At 47.8% G+C, this 20,793-nt stretch overlaps 1 protein-coding gene across 4 annotated transcripts in view; it reads left to right on the forward strand.

Annotated features, from left to right (window-relative positions):
* Positions 1-20,793, forward strand: part of NRK (Nik related kinase) — a 1,461,188-nt gene that overhangs the window by 632,459 nt on the left and 807,936 nt on the right. For all 4 annotated transcript variants that reach the window (XM_069612728.1, XM_069612727.1, XM_069612725.1 and 1 more), the window contains one exon: positions 8,786-8,840. In XM_069612728.1, the coding sequence (XP_069468829.1) occupies positions 8,786-8,840 (55 nt within the window). The remainder of the gene's footprint in view (positions 1-8,785; positions 8,841-20,793) is intronic.

Consider the following 20,793-nt stretch of genomic DNA (forward strand, 5'->3'; position numbering starts at 1 on the left):
TACTCTTCCTGCCCTTGTGGTAAGGAAGATGTGACCTGTGACTTCAGGAGGGATGAGATGATCTTTCATGTCCACAAGGACTGCCTTCCCCACCTGAAGCCATCAGTCCAAGTCAGTACGTTGACCAGGGACTCCTCCACCCAGCTGGAGGAGGCTGCTGAGATAGCCAAACCAGAAGTCTTTCCGGGCTTCAGGCAGATCGTTGAAGAGAGAGTCAACCTAGCAGATGCCTGTGAGTCTCTGGAGCAAAAGCAAAAATTGAAACAAGTTTTCTTAGATTTTCAAGATCTCTTTGTGGTGGACTCATATGACTGTGGTCGCACCGACATCCACACAACAATTCCCACAGACCCTGGCATGACTCCAGTGTTTGTGAAGCAATATCGCTTGCCTGTCGCATCAATGGAGTCCCTTACTGAAATAATGAAGAACCTTGATTCCCGTGGGATAATTCATCCAGTCCAAAGCACCTTCAATAATCCGGTGCTGGGGATTTTGAAACCAAACGGCCAGTGGAGACTCTGCGCTGACCTGAGGGAGCTCAACAAACGGGTCCATACTTCCCGATGGCCTCTTCCTTATATTGACCAAGGGCTAGCCCAGATCCAGGGGTCAAATGTATTCACTGCCATTGACCTGACCAATGGGTACTGGACTGTACCTGTCAGTAGGGAGGACAAATACAAGCTGGCCTTTACCTTTGGGGGGCACCAGTACACTTGGACCCGGACTGCCTTCGGATACATCAGTTCCGGCAAGGAATTTAACATCTTTCTGTATAAGGCCATGCCCGACTTGGGTGAAAGGGGTAACCTGGCCTATGTAGATGATGTTCTAGTCAAAAGCTCAACTGTGGAGGAAAACATAGCGGAGATCCGTTATGTTCTGATACAGTTGAGGGCTGCCGGAGCAAAACTCTCTTTCCAAAAGGCACAGTGGTGCAGAACCCGTGTCAATTTCTTGGGTCATGAGATGATTCCTGAAGTTCTCTGTCCCCAGGAAAAAAAAGTAGAAGCACTCCAGAAAATAAAAGACCCCACAACTCTGCGGGAACTAAGGAGCCTCCTTGGACTAACTAATTACAGCAGAAAGTTCATTGAGGACTACGCAGAGATCACAAGACCCCTGATCCATCTTTTGAAGGGGGAGGGTCAAGTGAGGATGGCATCCAGAACAAGCCGAGGCAGAAAGACAACTCAAAAGAAGCCTCTCACAAGCACGTTGCCTAGCTTAACCTGTCAAAACCAAGGAGTTCTTCTAGGAGACAGGGTTCTCAAATACATGCTTGACTGCAGTATTATACCAAAAGCATGACAAGGTCAATAAAGTAATCTCCTATGCGAGTAAGACTTTATCCTCTGTGGAGGAAACATTCAACGATTGTGAGAAGGCACTCCTGGCAACGGTGTGGGCATTGAAGAATTACCGCCCGTTTATCCAGGGGGAACACATCATAGTGGAGACTCCACACCAAACTTTGCAATATCTTCAAAGTGACAGAATCCGCCGGAAATGTGAGTAATTCCTGAATTACTTCCTGGATTCTGTCAATGCAAGGCTTTCCTGTGGAGGTCAGATATGGCCAAAACAAGAAGAGTCCCCTCGCGCAAGGTCTGGCTGACTTGCATGATTGTGCCAGAGAAAACTGTCTCAAGGATGAAAGTCTTAAAATCAAGGACAACATGGAGGCATACCTTAATTCCCACAAAAAGTCTATGAAGAAGACAAGTGTTAGGGAATGCCCACTGTCTATGAGGATGGGTGTTCCTACCATGTTGACAACAATGGGGAAAAGGAACTTGTGGCCTGTGTGGGGAATGCATGGGTGAATGATGCCCCAGAACCCTCCACTGGGTACAAAATCAGTCCCTGTAGTAGTTAAGTGCCAGATCTGATGGCTGTGCATCAAGCCATCCTCACTGCTTTCCAACACCAACTCCACAAACTAGCCATAATCACTGATTCAGATTATGTACGGAACGGGTTCGTGGAGCACCTGGTTAACTGGAAAAACAGAGGCATGATATGTGCTAATAATAAACCTATAAAACACAGACAATTGATACAAAATATTGATGATCTGGTCACCTCGAACGGGATGACCATCTACTGGAAAAATATCAAGGGTTATTCTAAAGTAGAGGTACCAGACAAAACTGGAAATTACCTAGCTGATCAGCTTGCCGAAACCAGAGCCATCCAAGGGGATCTACTTGAGATCGAGTCCCTGTTCGGGAAAATCCAGGTCACTGCTGTCACTAGGTCCCAGACAAATGCTCACAATGAACTCTCAACTGCACAATGGAGTATGGAGACCCCAGATGTTGATTTGATTACGGCTCAAAAAGGGTATTCAATAATTGTTAAGTTTTATCAACACTATGAGGACCCTGAGAACTTTCTCTTGACGGATACCGATTACATCTGGAAAGAGGACCTCAGAGTGTTGATGAAATGTCCAAAAATGTTCCGAATCCAAGACGGTTTGCTGGTAAAGAGATCCATATCTGGCCATGACCAGTGTGTGGTCCCTACCTCATTAAGTCTGATGCTAAGTCACGCCCATGATGCTGCCACAGCCAGTCATCGGGGGTTTCATATGACATTAGAATTCTTGCGGGAGGTTGCATACTGGCCACACATGGGGCAGGTCCTCGACCAATACTTGAAGGGGTGTCTTGTGTGTTCACAATTTCAGCCAACATCATTCACACACCGTGCTCCACTCCAAACGAGGGGGATGACACTGCCTTGGTCAGATTTGCAAGTTGATTTTATCGGTCCTGTGATTCGCTCCTCTAGGGGGAACAAGTACATGTTGACCGTAACATGCTTGTTCACTAAATGGGTGGAATGTCTCCCAGCCCCAAATTGCAACACAGAAACATCAGCTGCCCTGATGATCAATCACATCTTCTTGCGTTTTGGACTACCCCAAAGGATTGAGTCAGGTATCCACTTCACTAGCGAAGTGATGACAAAGATGTGGGAGATACTTGGGGTCAAAAGGAAACTGCACATTGCCTACCGACTGTCCTCTAGTTGTGGAGTTCAGAGGTACAACAAAACTATTGTGAGCATATTAAAAAAGTTTGTGGCGGATTCTGGGCCAAGTTGAGACATTCAATTACCCCTTCTCCTGATGGACATCTGATCTACCCCTTCTTCTGCAACATAAACATCTCCATTTGAGCTGATGACTGGACGAAGGATGGTGCTACCCCAGCAACTGCTCTACAAAACCCAAGAGCAGACCTAGATAAATGCATCCACATCTCATGAGTATGTTGAGAATCTGAGAGAACAACTTCAACATGCTTTTGCCTATGCTCAGCGGAATCTAGAGAGATCTGCAGACAGTATGAAGACCCACTATGATCTCAAGACAACTAAAAACGAATACCAAGTAGGAGACTGGGTCTACTTCTAAAGTTTCCAAAGGAACCAAGCAAAACAGCACAAATTCCTCCCAACTTGGCGGGTCCTTTTGAAATTGTAGACAGAATCTCACTAGTCACCTACAGAATCTGCAGCACCAAGGGCAGTTTGGCAGAAGGGGAAGATAAGTGGGTCGACATAAACCAGCTGAAGAGTTGCCATCCCAGGCATACTTTGCGGCAAATAGAGGAACCAACCGGAAACCCAATAAAGGAACCAACCAGAAACCCAGATGGGCAATAGTGACAAGTATTACCAATGCAAGTGTCCTTCCCACTGCTGACATCCCCAAATGACGTGTGGACACAGTAGTGGGAAAATATCCATAACCACGCTCTATTCTATCGTGTAGCATCTGGACTAAGAATTATCCAAAGGAGTACCAAGGAGGAGCACTCAGGGACCGGGAGGAAAGACCCAAGGAGTCCGGAGTGCCGTTCCATACTCCCAACCAGAACCAGCAACACTCCTGACCAGAACTGGCGAGCAGAGCGCATCGCTTCATCACTGACGGGAGGAGCAGCTGAATTTCTCCACATGGACAAAAGAAAAGAACATCCCAATCTCCTGACTTCCCCTTGACGGGCGGTCAAACTCAAGTCAGAAGGGGGGGCTCTGTGGGATGTATTGACTCACTCCGCTATGCAGAATCACCTTGCCAGTTGTGCGGAAAGAAACAGCAACAATGGCGGCAAAACCGTTGTGCGCGCCAAAAACCTATAAAAACCCACAAAAACCGTGTGCTTCAGCACACAAAAAGAGGGATGCACAACCTGCCACCCATGGTGCATGTGCAGTAGAATGGAGCACACCATGCAGAAATGTGCCAGTGGGTCCCAGGGCCAGCAAGCAGAGTGCAGAGAGAAAAGCTGCACTTTGCAAATGAAACCCAAAAATGTGCCTACAATTGTCATTTGCTTTGTTGCCCAAAAACTCCAAAATGCCTATAACACAACCCTTCCAACATTCACAGTATTGCCTGGTGCTAAAATCCATGTACCAAATGAAACATTGTGAAAGATATAAAATCTGAAAACTGACAGCCTCAATGCCGAAATTTGGGTGCAGTACCCGGGGCGACCTGAATGACAGCTGTCAGAAGAGTACTAAGGTAGCTTTAAAATTACCTAAAACTCAAAAGGCTGCTGAATTAGCAAACAGAAACAGGATTGTTGCCAAAAAGGAATACTGATTTCAGTTGTGTTTTTGATTCCACAGATTTTAAGGCCCAGGAAGAAATGTGTTTGTATATAATGCAACAAATGTGGGTTTTGTTAAGTTTATGAAGTAATTAGCTTGGCTGAAGTTGAAAAAAACTGGGAAAGCAGGTTTCTTCCCAGAAGGAGCCCCCCCCAGCAGAAACTCATGGGGAGGTGTTAATTGCATGGTAGGACAGAATCTGGTCTACAGAGAGCACAGGAACAATGACAAGGTACAGCTCAGGAAACTAGAAGTGTGAAGAGGGTTGTATATGGCCTCTGGAAGGAACAAACAAGGAGGAGCATGCTCCTGGACTGCAGGGAGAAAAAAAGAGGCGGACCCAAGTGACCATTTCAAATCAATGCGATTCTCTCGTTATCGTGAATATCGCACAAATCTGAATGTTTTACACGTGTAAAATATCTCTAAACTGCTTCCGACTTGGACCTTAAGATTTCAGTTGTTTTCTGTTGACCAAATCATTGCTTGTGCTTGTGTGCAACTATCCAAAGCGGCTCCCATAGGAATTTATAACCATTTCAGTATTTTGACCAGATTTGGTGTTTTGCCCAGTCCATTCTAAAGATAATCTTAAAAGCCATTCTGACAGCTGGACAATCAATTCTGTTTTCTCTTGTGTTTGAAAGGGGGAAAGTGGGACTGATATTCTGTTAGATTTGTGCCATTCCTGAATACCTTCTCTCTCCTCCTATCTCTTTACATTGCCTATTGGGGGTTTGAGGGGTGTTGCAGGGGGAACTGCTAACCACAGTGCTATCTGATTTGAACCAACACAAAAGTATTATTTTCTGTGCCGAAATTGTTTTGCTCATTACTTACTCCTCGTGTATTAGAGATATTATTCAGTGTTCGGTCATCCCATTGGTGATTGTTGTGTACCTATTAAAACATGTTGTGATTACATTTTAAATACATAAATAGATATTTACCTTTGAGAACTAGCCTGATTCCTGGTTTAGTGTGACCGGGGGTGGGGGGTTCCATGAGAAGGGTGTGATATGAGTGGTATATCGTTCAGAATATTGAACTTTTAGAGAAAAATAAATAAGGGTTTCAGGTGTGCACTACATGCTGAGCTTTGACTTGGGTGTGTGCCGGATTGAAATCCCTTAAAGCTGGAAGGAGAGAGAGGAGTTGAATATGACTACAAGGTTTCTGGCTTCACTAGAGGGCGCAGGGGGAGAGCCCAAAGAAGAAGGCCAGAGTGAAGGGATGAAGGAGGAAGCATGGGTCCGATGGGAAGGACCTCAGTTTTACAGGCGTTGAGGCAGAGATCATTGGCAGTGCACCAGGACTGGATGGCAGATAAACAGTCAGGGATGATAGAGGGTGCAAGAAGGTCGGCAGGGAGTTTCAAAAAGAGCTGTGTGTCATCTGCTTAACACTGGAAGTTTGAAGAGAAGGAGGAGATGAGGCGTGCAAGCAGAGCAAGGTAGATGTTAAAGAGCCAGGGGGATGGGATAGAACCCTGGGGGACACCACAGGTGGAGAGGGAAGTAGGTGAGGAGAAAGTGCCCTGGATGACCTGGGAAGAGTAGTCAGTAAGGAAGAATGTCAGCCAGTCCAGTGCCTGTTTCCGAGATACCAATGGTATCGTGGAGCCTTTGTATGAGGATGGGATGTTGACTGTCAAAGGCATAGGAGAGTTTGAGAAGGAAAAGAAAAGCTGGGGAGTTGGAGTTCAGAGATATGAGCAGATCTTCACAGGTGTTCAGAAGAGCAGTTTCCGTGCCTCTGGATTCCCAGAATGCAAAATAATGGTTGTGGAGACCACCAACAAGTTCAGTTGTGAGTTGAGTTGGGACAAAACCAACTTCTCCAGAAGTTTCCTCAGGAAGGGGGTGATAGAAATTGGGTGGTAGTTGGCAGGGCAGGTAGGATCTGATGAAGGTTTTTTCAGGTCAGGAGTTGGCACACAAGGGAGTGCTTCAGAGAGGAGGTGAAAGATCCTGTGACGAAAGAGTGGTTGCAGAAATCAGCGAGAACAGGGGCAAGATAGCCAATGTTATCCTTGATGGTCCTGGATGAGCAGGGGGAAACCTGCTTAGAAGAGGCCTTTATGATACGTATGATGGGTTATTTATAACGTGCTTAATACCCAGAGCTTTCTAAGCGCGGACCCGGGGATCGAACCTGTGTTGCTTCGTATCGTCTTGCATCCAAGGCAAGCACATTGCCACTGAGCTATCCTCACAAGCAGACAACTCTGGTAACTTCTTTGGTGGCACAGGGGTGAAGGAGGAGAAGGAGGACGGAGGAGGGAAGGGGGTGGAGGTGAGGGAGTGTGGGGCAGGTTGTGAGGGAGAGTAGATGCTGCTATAGCCTTATGCTGCATGTATGCATACTGTTCTCTTGTATTGACTGGTCAATTAATTCTTTAGGAATAATGTTTACTCACCTACCCGAAGCACAGATCATATTGCAATGGCCTGCCTGGATATTGTATTAGGCTTAACTAATTTACAGTGAATCACCAACTGGATGGGCCCACACGTTCCCAAACGTAATCCTTCCAAAACGTAATACTTCCTCACTTGCCCACCCAGGTCCAAACCCAGCCTCACCCCTGGATCTAAGAATTTGCCATGGACAACCCACACATTTCCCTCTCCACCTCTGTCAAATCCCTTGGCTTTACCATCGACCTCCACCTTTCCTTCACACGACACACAGCCAATGTCACAAAAACATGCACTCTACAACTACACCACAGTTGCAAGATAATACATATCATTCCCCCTAATGACTTCTGCACCGCAGTGAAACTGCTGGTTCTGTCCATCCTGGAATATGGAAATGCTCTCCTCAACAACGCACTTGCCCCCAACCCCTCACAAGCCATACAAAACACAGCCGCCACACTCATCCTTCACCTCTTCAAACACTCACGCATCACCCCCACTCTCACCAAGCTCCACTGGCCCCCTGTGCCCCAGAGAATTGCCTTCGTAGGATTCTGCATTGTATCCAAAGCGATCTAAAACAAAACCCCATCTTACCTTCACAACAAACTCAAAACCTATTATTATTATTGCATTTATTGGGTGCTGACCTTGCTTGAGGAATCAACGGAGTGCTTTACAATCATAGGGGGGAGAATATGGTGGAGGAAGCAGTGAACAAAGGGAGTGGAGAGCTAACAACAGGGGAGGGCGTAAGGGTGCAATTTGTCAGCAAGCGATCTATGAGCAATAAGGGGGGGAAACCGTGGGGATTAGATCACCCCATGTTAGGTAGGGTGGGGAGTAGAGTGTGGACCTTGCTGTTTGCGAGGAGACATTCCTTGAATAGTAGGTCTTGAGCTCCTTCCTGAACAGTAGAGTCGAAAGGGTGAGTCTGATGTTGATGAGAGGGAGTTTCCAGATTCTTGGGGCATAGCATAGACAGAGAAGGCCTGTTTTACATGTCTTTGCTTCTGGTGGTCATAGGCCTCCAGAGTTGATGAGTTTCTCAGTGAGGTAGCCTGTGGACTTCAGGGTGACAGCCTTGTAGATGATGCAGTAGAATTTGAAGAAAATACAGGCTTGCAGCGGAAGCCAGTACAGTTCAATGAGGGTCTGAGTGATATGGTTGAATGTGCAGAGTCCCATCACCCACACAAACACTAGACAAGCAAATCAACACTTTCTATATATTCCATTAACATGAACACAAAACAAACATTTAGCCACTGGGCACCCCGAGCATGGAAAACCCTACTTCTATACATCCACACTGCACCCTCCATCAGGACTTTCAGAAAGGGCACAAAACACACCAGTTTCCCCACACATAACTCTGCCCCTCCACTGCTACCACTTGTCTATCCCAATCCCAATATTCCTGTCCTATCCTGAAAACATGTTTTTACTTGTTTTTCAACTTCCACCTTTTCAACCTTTGAACCATGTAAGGCATTCCGAGACCCCAAGGGTAGGGTCAGTGCTGAAAGAAATTCAAATTAATAAATAAATGACGGGTCTCACATATGAACTGCCCGGGTCTTAACTAAGTAAATAAATAGTGCCTTGCTGGTACCATGAACCATAACTGTTTAGCATTCATATAGCACATGTGTGCTTCCTACTACATGAAGCAGCTTAAGCTTTTAATGGAAACTCACATACCACCATTTCTCTTCCCGCAGAGTGACTTGTGGTCATTAGGAATCACTGCAATGGAAATGGCTGAAGGAACTCCACGTAAGTAGAGATTCTCGATTCTCTGGGCATCTCTTTCCCTTTCTTCCTATTCAGAATTGAGACCATAAATTATATGTCTGTGTGTGCATGTGATATTCTCTCAGTCTTACAATAGTGTCTGTTTACATGCTTTCTAACATGATTTCATTTATATTTTATTTTATTGTGCATTTGTTACGTGCTTATACAGTAAGTTAATTCTGTTTCAAAAGTGCCCAGAGGCCAACAGGGAGGGAACATGGGATAGAAAACAATAGGTACAGTGAAAGATAAAGACCAACCTGCTATGCCTTGTGAGTATTCAGAATGTGCAAGCGCAGAGGGAAGGGGGGAAGTGGGAGTGGGGGGAAATGCTGGAATGTCCGTGCTCATGGGTGAGCAGCTGATGAAGTGCATAGTATGGTAAGTGCTATGCGGCCTGGAGCCGCATTGGGTAGATATTGCAAGCCTATAGGATGAAGGACGAGGGTGCCAAAGGAAGTGCTGCGAGGTTGGCAGAGGCTGGGATGATTGGGTGTGGGAGGCCAGGACCCCAAAGGATACATAATGGCCCTGGACACCAATCACAGCAACTTTGAGATTAGCAGAGGAGGGAAGAAGGGAAGGAGGAAAGTCTTGAGGAGCTTCCACAATTTGAGGAATCTAGCCAGGTGGTAGGGCGCCTGGTTAACGCCAAGCTTTTAGCTGGAGGTAGCCCAGGTGCCAACCAGTAAACCTGTAGTCGGGCAGTCCGGTAAAGTGCCAGTATACACGGATACCAGCACTTTTTTACCAGACTGCCCGACTTGGAATGAGGCCCAATGTTTGTAGCAATATAAAGCACTGGGTTTGCAATACCATGTTTAACTGACAAAAGGTTCAACGTAATAATGCAGCTTCGGTGCAGTAGGACTCAGTACCTCGTTCACTGATAAACAAAGGCTTGTGTTCTTGCAGTGTGCTAACTACACATTGCGTCTGATTTACAGAGTGTTTTTCAATGGGATGTTTCCTTTGGAAAACGCTATTGTAAATCAGGCCCCTTGTATGTTGTGGATGTGCCGATGATGTAAGTTGACAAGAATGTAATGTCATGTGACTTCTCCAGCATCACATATCAAACAAAAAGGATGTAAAGCTTAGTTATTCCTATGTTTAGATTCGTTTTTAATAGTTGTCACATTTTTAGGGTCCAAAACCAATGGCATCCTTTCCAAACACAACAACACCATAAACATTTGAGAAAGTGTAAGATGGAGTAGCATTGTCTCAGCACCATGTTCCCAGAATGCCCCACGCACATCTGTCGGATGGACAGATTTATGCATTTAAACGGTTCTAAAACTAAGGTTTTCCTAACTCACAATTGCCTGGTGGATAGTTTGCTTTTTGGCAGGCGCGAGAACTGGAGAGTGGAGGAAAGCCAAGACCCTCTGTGCATGACTCAATTCCGACCTCTCCTTCTTTTGCCTTTTCTTGCCAGACATACAAAATACAAAGTACACCCGGCCATTGCATCATCTGACCCACAGGGCGCAACGCATGATAGCCTAGATGTTGCCATGACAAGACTGTTGCAATATAATTTACACTTCACTAGAGCCTCCACAAAAGAGATGGGCAAATTACTAAATACTGGCAACAACTCATATGCTTTGGTCATCACAGTGTTTTGCTCTGTACATGAACACTTTTGCAATACATGTTTTAGGATTCTCAATGGCACGCTACGGAAAAGAAAACGCGAGCCGAGTGTAACCTCATATCATGGGCGTAATTATAGGTGTAACAGGGGTTTTTGTCCCCCCAACTTCTGTGGCATGCCTTTTTGTCCCCCCCATCTTTTGGAGGGAAGGCAGGGGGGCCGCAATCATCAATTATGTAATTGGACAGCTCAATCACGGCTGGGGTGCTCAGCAAGGCTTGCGCTGTCTCATTACATAATGCAAAGATTTCTGGCAGCCGCGCTGCAACTCATTCAGGGCTGGGATGCACTGCGTGGCTCAGGCCCTCTCCCTGGCTGGCCAGACTCAAAGTCAGCAGCCAGGGTGCTGAACTGTGTGTTGCAGGGCTTGTAGCCTGTGCTGTCATGCTAGCAGCAGCACTTCTGGGGGCCAGCCGCACAGAGTATCGTTTTCCGGCTTCGTGTTCGTGCGACACACAGACAGGAACTAGGAAGCTCATTCAGCTTCCTGGTTTCTGTCCCGAGGCACGTGAGTGTGAAGAGGTTAGGTCGTTGTAACGTGAGACGTGGCTCGGGCGGTATTTGAAAGCAGAGCAGAGGTAAAATCTTTTTTTTTATTGTGTCTGTGTATGTTTGTTGGGGAGCTCTGTCCAAGCCTTTTGAGGCAAAATACATGCAAACTTCCTAATTAACATATGGATTGCACCAACAGAAGTGACATCACAGAAAAGGACATTACAAGGCGCATCATCAGTCTTTGATACTTGGAGGAACCATGGAAGTGACTTTAGAATAAGTTGCCATAAATAAGCCAAGTGACAAATAACTTTGTGGTGCAAAATACCTAAATTGCACTATTGTTGTGCATGGAGCAACTCTATAGTCATTAGGCTTTTCCATTATAATAGCATGATACATTAACATACGCTTTGAAGTGAATCAGAATCACTTACAGAGCTGCAGATAAGGCACAATATGATTAAAAAATTTGCTCAGGATCACACACTTGGTTAAATGGTGAAACTGGGATGTGGACAATTTAAGCAACTGAGCACATCTTTCCAGGCTTAGTTGATATAGACATTTATTAAGGTTTTGCTGTACATTTCATGTGCTTATTGTTTATATAATACATATAACATATAATTATTTATAGCAATGCATTGGAAGCCAATCACATTACGTAATAAACTAGCCTTTCATAGTAAACTAACCATACCGTATATACATTTTCATAGAAATATGTTGAGCAATGGGAGAATGGCTTTAGTTTCATTTTCCCCATTCTGCATGCAAAGTCGCAATAGCATCATGCAGATTAATGTGAGCCTAACAAATCCTCCTTAGGTTTTAAAGCTATAGTCATTATTTCATAAAGCATGCAACATTATGCACCCTTCTCACTTCTGATCACTCCCTCCCATTCAAATTTCTAAAGGGACAAAAGTCCTTGCTAATCGTATCCCCCTCCCTCCCGTCAGTGCTTAGTGGCTCACATTGTAATACTCTGTTGATGCAACGTGAGGACCCTCTGGTGCCAAGAGCTCCTTGGCACATTGTCCTGGCAGCAGGACCCCTCTACCATTCGGAACAGGTAAGGTGTCCTGCTGCCAGGACTATGACCGTGCTGAGCAGGAATTGCTCAGCACACATTGGCCTGCCAGTGGGACACTTTTGCCGTTGGGCACCCTCTTTGAGGTGCCGAATGGCAGAGGTGTCCCAATGACAAATGTCCTGGTGTGGCTCTTAAAAGAGCTACGGGGGCAGCTTGACCACCCCCTTGCGACTCTCTCACTCGGTACTCCACTGTTTGGAGCCATTTGAACACAGGAAAACATACCTTAATTTTAATCAGTCAAAATCTTGTAGAAAAAAATTCTATCAGCACGTAGACATATAAGGTGCAGAACTCAAGTTTGGAGATATATGGCATTTAAAAATCTATAACAATTATAGTTGATCACCCATTGCACTGCATTAACCAATGGTTTCTGCCTTTGAATGAAAGGAAAAATATGGCAAATTGCCGACATTCCAGTGAATCTGGTCCTTTCGGCCATGGCGTTATAGTTCAGCTAGGTCAAGTCAACTTAGCCCAATATTTCAGGTATCATGGTGTGATAAAGTCTGGTGTGCTCAATGGACGTTGTGCCACTGTTTCCATGTGTTATTTTAAATGTACATATACATTTTGTGTGCACACAGAGTATGTCAGTGGAGGTGCTGGGTGCATCTGTGTGTGAGTGAGAGTGTGTGCAAGCATATGTGTGTTGACTTTTGTTTTTGAATGAATAATAATTAATGCAGTGTTTGTATGTTCTAGTGGAATTAAGTTTGTGAATGTTATGTTGTGTCACTGGGTGCATGGGAGGCCGGCTGAAGATGTGTGGGGGCCCAATTGAATATTAAAGATTGGCCACCAGTCTTATGAAAGTTATAACAGAGCATCAGCAATGGACTTGTGAGGTGTAGTAGTTTAGTATTATCCCTCTGGGATTTAGGTTCTTTGGCCTACGTACAAAATCACGGTGGAATTAACCGTGGTCAGTTTTGCTGCAAATACATTTTTACTTCAGTCCAAAAAAACAAACCCATGTCCCCTCAAACCACCAGTACACCCATTAACCCCGCTACTTACCTTTTCTCCATCCGCTGCCTCTCCTGTAACCTGCAGCGTCAGATCCATCCCTTTAACGCGGGTCAGATCTGACGCTGCAGCGTCCCTTTTCTTCTTCTTTTTTGTTGGGTTCTCTGCCACCAATGCTGAGGAAGCAGTGGACACCCCTGCAACCGCTGAAGCCAAAAATATCTTCTGCTTCAAACTAATGATGGTGACCAAATTCGGTCAAATCTACCATTCAACCAATTTATTTTTAACAATTTGGCCGAAACAATCCCTCAGAGCCACCATCCGCCCTCTCTTAACCCCACCCCTTTCCTTCAGTTGTCATGTCCCCCCCAACATTTTCAGCAAAGTTACTCCACTGCCTCATATATGTTGTACTTTTGCACTATTTGTTAAGTTAATGTCAATGGTAAAGCAAGCTACACTAAGCCATAGCATGTCACATTCAAGTCCTTGAATGATTTATAATTAATAACACAAAGCAAGTTGTACTGTTCTGCAGCATTTTATCAAATACACATTTAAGTGTTAAGCTGTATGTTGCTTGTAAACATGGTAAAAGCCAGCTGTGTGTGCAGCTTCCTCTTCTCTCATCCTGCGCTGGATACAGTTTTAAGTGTAAAAAAGCACACACAATCTGCTGGTTACCACGTTTTTGACAGGAAAGAATGTACTGTTCCCCCCGCCTAGGGCCCGATTTATGGGTGTCTTGCACGGTTCAAAGTGACTTTGCACTGCCAACACAAACTCTGATTCATGGAACTGTGCAAAGTCTATTTTTGCAGTGCAAAGTAATTTTGTACTGCAGAAATGACTATGCACTGACTTTGCACAGGAAAAATACACTTTGCACAGTTCCATGAATCTGGATCTATGTCACTTTGATCCATGCAAAAAATTCCATGTATCTGGCCCTTAGGCTTTGGATTTCCCAGGTAGAGCAGGAAACCCTGTAATAAATCCCTGGTCGGAACTTCATTACAGGTTTCCTACTCCATGCAAGAAATCCGTGGAGAATTTTATGATCATGGGGAAATCCATGGAAACACTGTTTTCAGTGTTTTTCTCCCACATGCGTCCCCATTGGAATGAGGAGTGCAGTGGTGAGTCAAGCTTAGCATCATCAGATTTCCAGTGACACAATAATGAATTATTCAAAGAACCATCAAGAGGACATAATAGTGCTCAAGAAAACATGCATGAATAAATAACCAGAAGCTAGCCCTGCCTCCTTCTGGACAGGTGTTGATATATTAAATGTTAAATGTTAAAAAGTATTTGTACCACGCACCGTCACCAACGGAGTTGGTCCCCAGGCGCTCTGGCGGATCTGCAAACGAGAGCGTGGGATGGGTTAGTAGGGTGAAGAGGGAGTAGGATAGTGAGAGGAGTGGTGTTCTGTTGGCAGCTTCAACTCAGTATGCACCGTGTGCTGAGCTTTTGGTGCGAGTATCGGAGTGATATCAGTCCTCGTGTGCTGTTGGTGCAGCTTAGGTGTTGCAGTGGTGCGGTGAAGTGCATGCGGCTTGCGGTGCGAGAGGTGGTTGTGTTAATTTTTGAGCGGGATAAGTATGTAGAAAGTTTTGAGCTTTTTTGGTATGTGTGTGGAAGATCAAATATGAAATGCTTTCTTCCTCTCTCAATATAAGGCTAACCTAACTCTAGAAATTGTATCATGCCACGGATCTGACTTTCAACTTGGAAAAGTTCTAGTTTAGTAAACATTGTAATTGTGCTTTAATTGAAAGACAAATTTCAGTTGCCACCGCAATGAACAATTTTTCACATAAGTCTATGAGAAAACTAATATAAAGGAACAAAAATGTTTTCACCTTTTTTTAAATATTGTATCAACTTCTTTTCTACAGCCATCGACACTTTCAATCCGAAATTGAAATCACAAAATATGACATGTGCGCCCTCTGAGTAAGAATAGCAGAGCATGCTTGGCTTTTCTAAAGTCATCACAGCGGTTTCACTATTTTTACAGATGCAGAGCTAAACAAGCTTTCTCTTCATACTGAGCGTAGCAGGACCATGGTTTCATCAAATGGGGAACAACAGAGTGCATGTGGACCTCCTAGATCCTGCTGTACCCCGCTATGTTATCAATAGATATCTTGTTTTCCAGAACTGTTTTCTCTTTTAGTTATACTGCTCTAAACCTTCCTTCATTGTGTCATCTATTCCTGAAATGCCTTGCCACCTCCACTCCATCACACCCCCTCATGCAACATCCGCAAACCTTTATTGAATATTAAATGGCTCTGCACATCTTACACCCCAGATCTTGTCAAAAACCCAACCTCATTAAACAAGACTGACATTTGTGAGAATACTTAACGTCCATTGTCTGTTGCTGACTTCCTACTTTCCTTAGGTCTATCTTTGGAAATGCCTCCTTTATGAATAGCTAATCAGGTCATGTTATCCCCACACTTCCACTGCCATTCACGCTAGCCTTGTCAGTTTCAGAAATGAATCCATTCTATGCCCTTCTAGGTGAATGATCCATTCATTACAGAAGAACTCCCATGTACATCGCACTGCGCCACCATTGTACCTCTCCCCTTGCCACAACCAATCACGTATCTGCAATTTACCTTATTATCTTCTGGCTAGGTTGACTGTTATGATTTAATAAGTGTTGGGTAAGCCAACCTTTTCCGTTCTCAAAATAAGCAGTTTCATTCACTCTGAGCCCCTTTGAAAGCTGGTGCTAAAACCTTTCCCATAAGGGTTTGGACCGGAAACAATGCTGAAACATTGCATGTACATTTAATACTATCGAGTTTCAGATTTAGTTCATAAAATCTACCGTCAGCAACCACCTTTTTTTTAGTCCTATTGCTAGTGATTACTAGATATCACTGCCTTCCATTGAATTATTCCATAGCGTTGGCACAATGGCAAGCTCATTAAAAACCATTAAACTGCAGCAGGGAGCACAGCCTACAATGATTCCTTGTGGGAATTCAGAACAAACATACTCACCCTTAGCACCTAAGGGGTTAATACTTCAGTAAAAAAAGGCAATGGACCTGATTCATGGAATTCTGTACCGACCAAAGTGACTTTGTGCTGCTGAAAAGTGACTTTGCACTGCCGACACAAACACTGATTCATGGAACTGTGCAAAGTGTATTTTTGCAGTGAAAAGTCATTTAGACTGCATATATGACCACTTGCACTGAATTTGCACTGCAACATTTCAATTTGCACAGTTCTATGAATCAGGGTTTGTGTTGGCAGTGCAAAGTTACTTTTCAGCAGTGCAAAGTCACTTTGAACCGTGCAAAAGCTGACCTATGAGAGAAAGGCGAGCACTAGGATTATTTCTTCTATGTGTCCTTGTCTTCCTGGTCTTGCCTAATGAAGCATACCGACGGAAGACAAATGGATGCATGCAGTACCCAGTTCAAATCTAAGCTAAGTATTTCATTCTTGAATCAATGTGTAGAGAAAAAAACATTATGCATAAGAGTTACACAGGGAGTCTGTTTCCTTAACGCAAGTGAGATTGTCAACATTTAAAGGATCTCAATATGAGCTTAGCAGTAACACTAACAACAGGAGGTATTTGCAAATGTCACCTGCTTTTACCACACCAGAAAATGGGGGTAGTAAGTATTCACCACATGGGATATTTTAGGAATAATACCTGGGATGAACAACACCTATGAGGCCAAAACCCCCATAAAACTCCTCACATTTCTACCTGCACCCAGGAGTAATTGTAAAAAGACCCCCAAACCATTCTTAAACATGCTCTTCTGGGAGTACATGCTTGACCAGTGCGCAGAAATTAATCGCAAATTACGGAAGAGCAAGTTCATCTTCAATAAGCAGTAAACTAGGTATATCAGTGGATCCCAGAGTGCCCAGGCCCAACAAACCCTCCCCAAGTAATGACAGAGGACTCAGCCAAGGGAACTGTCCTTTATTTTCCATAACAGACAGGGATCATACAGGAAAACAACTCTCCAAGAATCACAGCTCCTGAGCACGTGTCAGGGGTTTTTGTTAGCAAATGTCGTCACAACTTAGAACCATCCTATTGCATTGTTGCAGGGTTGCAGGACTATCATTGGCCCTTGCCCATTAGCCTCCACCCTAGGATTTGTGCTCCCTGATTGGCTGGTGCGGGTCTCCTCAGGTCTGGGACCCCGCTCTGTTCTCAGCACTTAGTGTACCTTCTGAAGGTAGTGAGAAAGACTGTCAGGGTAATTCATAGAATTTCGCAGAAAAGTGTCGCAAGCGGCTGGCGCAGAGTGTCCGCGTGCGATTGACTGCGCCAGGCACGTGCGCTAAAACCGATTTCCGCGCACAGCGTATTCATGGATTTCATGCTCCCAAACCAGCCGTGGCGCAGAGTATCGCAGCGACCCTGCAGCAGCGCCAGTAACGCCCCCAAGAACGCCCTCGCGCAAGGAAAAGCCAGCAAAATCGCTAAATCATCGCAAAGGGCTGCGCTAACCCTGGACCAGTTTACAGGGCAGCCAAACAAGGAACGCAAAGCGGGTAACGTGCATATCAGGGGTACACGTGAAGTCATACACGCGATTAGCCAGGGTAAGTGTATTACAGGGGTACACGTGAAGTCATACACGCGATTAGCCAGGGTACGTGTATTACAGGGGTACGCGGGAAGTTTAACACGCGATTGGCCAGGGTACGTGTATTACAGGGGTACGCGGGAAGTTTAACACGCGATTGGCCAGGGTACGTGTATTACAGGGGTACGCGGGAAGTCTAACACGCGATTGGCCAGGGTACGTGTATTACAGGGGTACGCGGGAAGTTTAACACGCGATTAGCCAGGGTAAGTGTATTACAGGGGTACACGTGAAGTTATACACGCGATTAGCCAGGGTACGTGTATTACAGGGGTACGCGGGAAGTTTAACACGCGATTGGCCAGGGTACGTGTATTACAGGGGTACGCGGGAAGTTTAACACGCGATTGGCCAGGGTACGTGTATTACAGGGGTACGCGGGAAGTTTAACACGCGATTGGCCAGGGTACGTGTATCAAAGGGGTACGCGGGAAGTTTAACACGCGATTAGCCAGTGTAAGTGTATAACAGGGGTACACGTGAAGTCATACACGCGATTAGCCAGGGTACGTGTATTACAGGGGTACGCGGGAAGTTTAACACGCGATTGGCCAGGGTTCGTGTATTACAGGGGTACGCGGGAAGTTTAACACGCGATTAGCCAGGGTAAGTGTATTACAGGGGTACGCGGGAAGTTTAACACGCGATTAGCCAGGGTACGTGTATTACAGGGGTACGCGGGAAGTTTAACACGCGATTGGCCAGGGTACGTGTATTACAGGGGTACGCGGGAAGTTTAACACGCGATTGGCCAGGGTACGTGTATTACAGGGGTACGCGTGAAGTTATACACGCGATTAGCCAGGGTACGTATATTACAGGGGTACGCGGGAAGTTTAACACGCGATTGGCCAGGGTACGTGTATTACAGGGGTACGCGGGAAGTTCAACACGCGATTGGCCAGGGTACGTGTATTACAGGGGTATGCGGGAAGTTTCACATGCGATTTGGCCAGGTACGTGTATTACAGGGGTGCGTGGGAATTATCACACGCGATTTGGCTTGGTACGTGTATTACAGGGGTGTGCGGGAATTATCACACGCAATTAGGCTGGGTGGGTCCTCACAGGTGTTCCCTGTACACCCTCCACAGCCCCTGCAGGCAGCCCACAAAACAGGGGACTACCCTGCACACCTGCTCATGTCCCCCTGCACCCCCACCCCCCAGCAGTGCAGGGGCACCCTCCACCAGGCCCCCACTCATGTCTCCCACCACCCCCACCCCCCAGCCACCAGGGGCACCCTCCACCAGGCCCCCACTCATGTCCCCTATCACCCCCACCCCCCCGCCACCAGGGGCACCCTCCACCAGGCCCCCACATATGTCTCCCACCACCCCCACCCCCCAGCAGTGCAGGGGCACCCTCCACCAGGCCCCCACTCATGTCTCCCACCACCCCCACCCCCCAGCCACCAGGGGCACCCTCCACCAGGCCCCCACTCATGTCTCCCACCACCCCCACCCCCCAGCAGTGCTGGGGCACCCTCCACCAGGCCCCCACTCATGTCTCCCACCACCCCCAACCCCCAGCCACCAGGGTCACCCTCCACCAGGCCCCCACTCATGTCTCCCACCACCCCCACCCCCCAGCAGTGCAGGGGCACCCTCCACCAGGCCCCCACTCATGTCTCCCACCACCCCCACCCCCCAGCAGTGCAGGGGCACCCTCCACCAGGCCCCCACTCATGTCCCCTATCACCCCCACCCCCCAGCCACCAGGGTCACCCTCCACCAGGCCCCCACTCATGTCTCCCACCACCCCCACCCCCCAGCCACCAGGGTCACCCTCCACCAGGCCCCCACTCATGTCTCCCACCACCCCCACCCCCCAGCCACCAGGGGCACCCTCCACCAGGCCCCCACTCATGTCTCCCACCACCCCCACCCCCCAGCAGTGCTGGGGCACCCTCCACCAGGCCCCCACTCATGTCTCCCACCACCCCCACCCCCCAGCCACCAGGGGCACCCTCCACCAGGCCCCCACTCATGTCTCCCACCACCCCCACCCCCCAGCAGTGCAGGGGCACCCTCCACCAGGCCCCCACTCATGTCCCCTATCACCCCCACCCCCCCGCCACCAGGGGCACCCTCCACCAGGCCCCCACTCATGTCTCCCACCACCCCCACCCCCCAGCAGTGCTGGGGCACCCTCCACCAGGCCCCCACTCATGTCTCCCACCACCCCCACCCCCCAGCCACCAGGGGCACCCTCCACCAGGCCCCCATTCATGTCTCCCACCACCCCCACCCCCCAGCCACCAGGGGCACCCTCCACCAGGCCCCCACTCATGTCTCCCACCACCCCCACCCCCCAGCAGTGCAGGGGCACCCTCCACCAGGCCCCCACTCATGTCCCCTATCACCCCCACCCCCCCGCCACCAGGGGCACCCTCCACCAGGCCCCCACTCATGTCTCCCACCACCCCCACCCCCCAGCCACCAGGGGCACCCTCCACCAGGCCCCCACTCATGTCCCCTATCACCCCCACCCCCCCGCCACCAGGGGCACCCTCCACCAGGCCCCCACATATGTCTCCCACCACCCCCACCCCCCAGCAGTGCAGGGGCACCCTCCACCAGGCCCCCACTCATGTCTCCCACCACCCCCACCCCCAGCCACCAGGGGCACCCTCCACCAGGCCCCCACTCATGTCTCCCACCACCCCCACCCCCCAGCAGTGCTGGGGCACCCTCCACCAGGCCCCCACTCATGTCTCCCACCACCCCCAACCCCCAGCCACCAGGGTCACCCTCCACCAGGCCCCCACTCATGTCTCCCACCACCCCCACCCCCCAGCAGTGCAGGGGCACCCTCCACCAGGCCCCCACTCATGTCTCCCACCACCCCCACCCCCCAGCAGTGCAGGGGCACCCTCCACCAGGCCCCCACTCATGTCCCCTATCACCCCCACCCCCCAGCCACCAGGGTCACCCTCCACCAGGCCCCCACTCATGTCTCCCACCACCCCCACCCCCCAGCCACCAGGGTCACCCTCCACCAGGCCCCCACTCATGTCTCCCACCACCCCCACCCCCCAGCAGTGCA

This window comes from Ambystoma mexicanum, chromosome 5p (genome assembly GCF_040938575.1).
Source record: "Ambystoma mexicanum isolate Mex_15411 chromosome 5p, UKY_AmexF1_1, whole genome shotgun sequence".
Lineage (NCBI taxonomy): Eukaryota > Metazoa > Chordata > Amphibia > Caudata > Ambystomatidae > Ambystoma > Ambystoma mexicanum.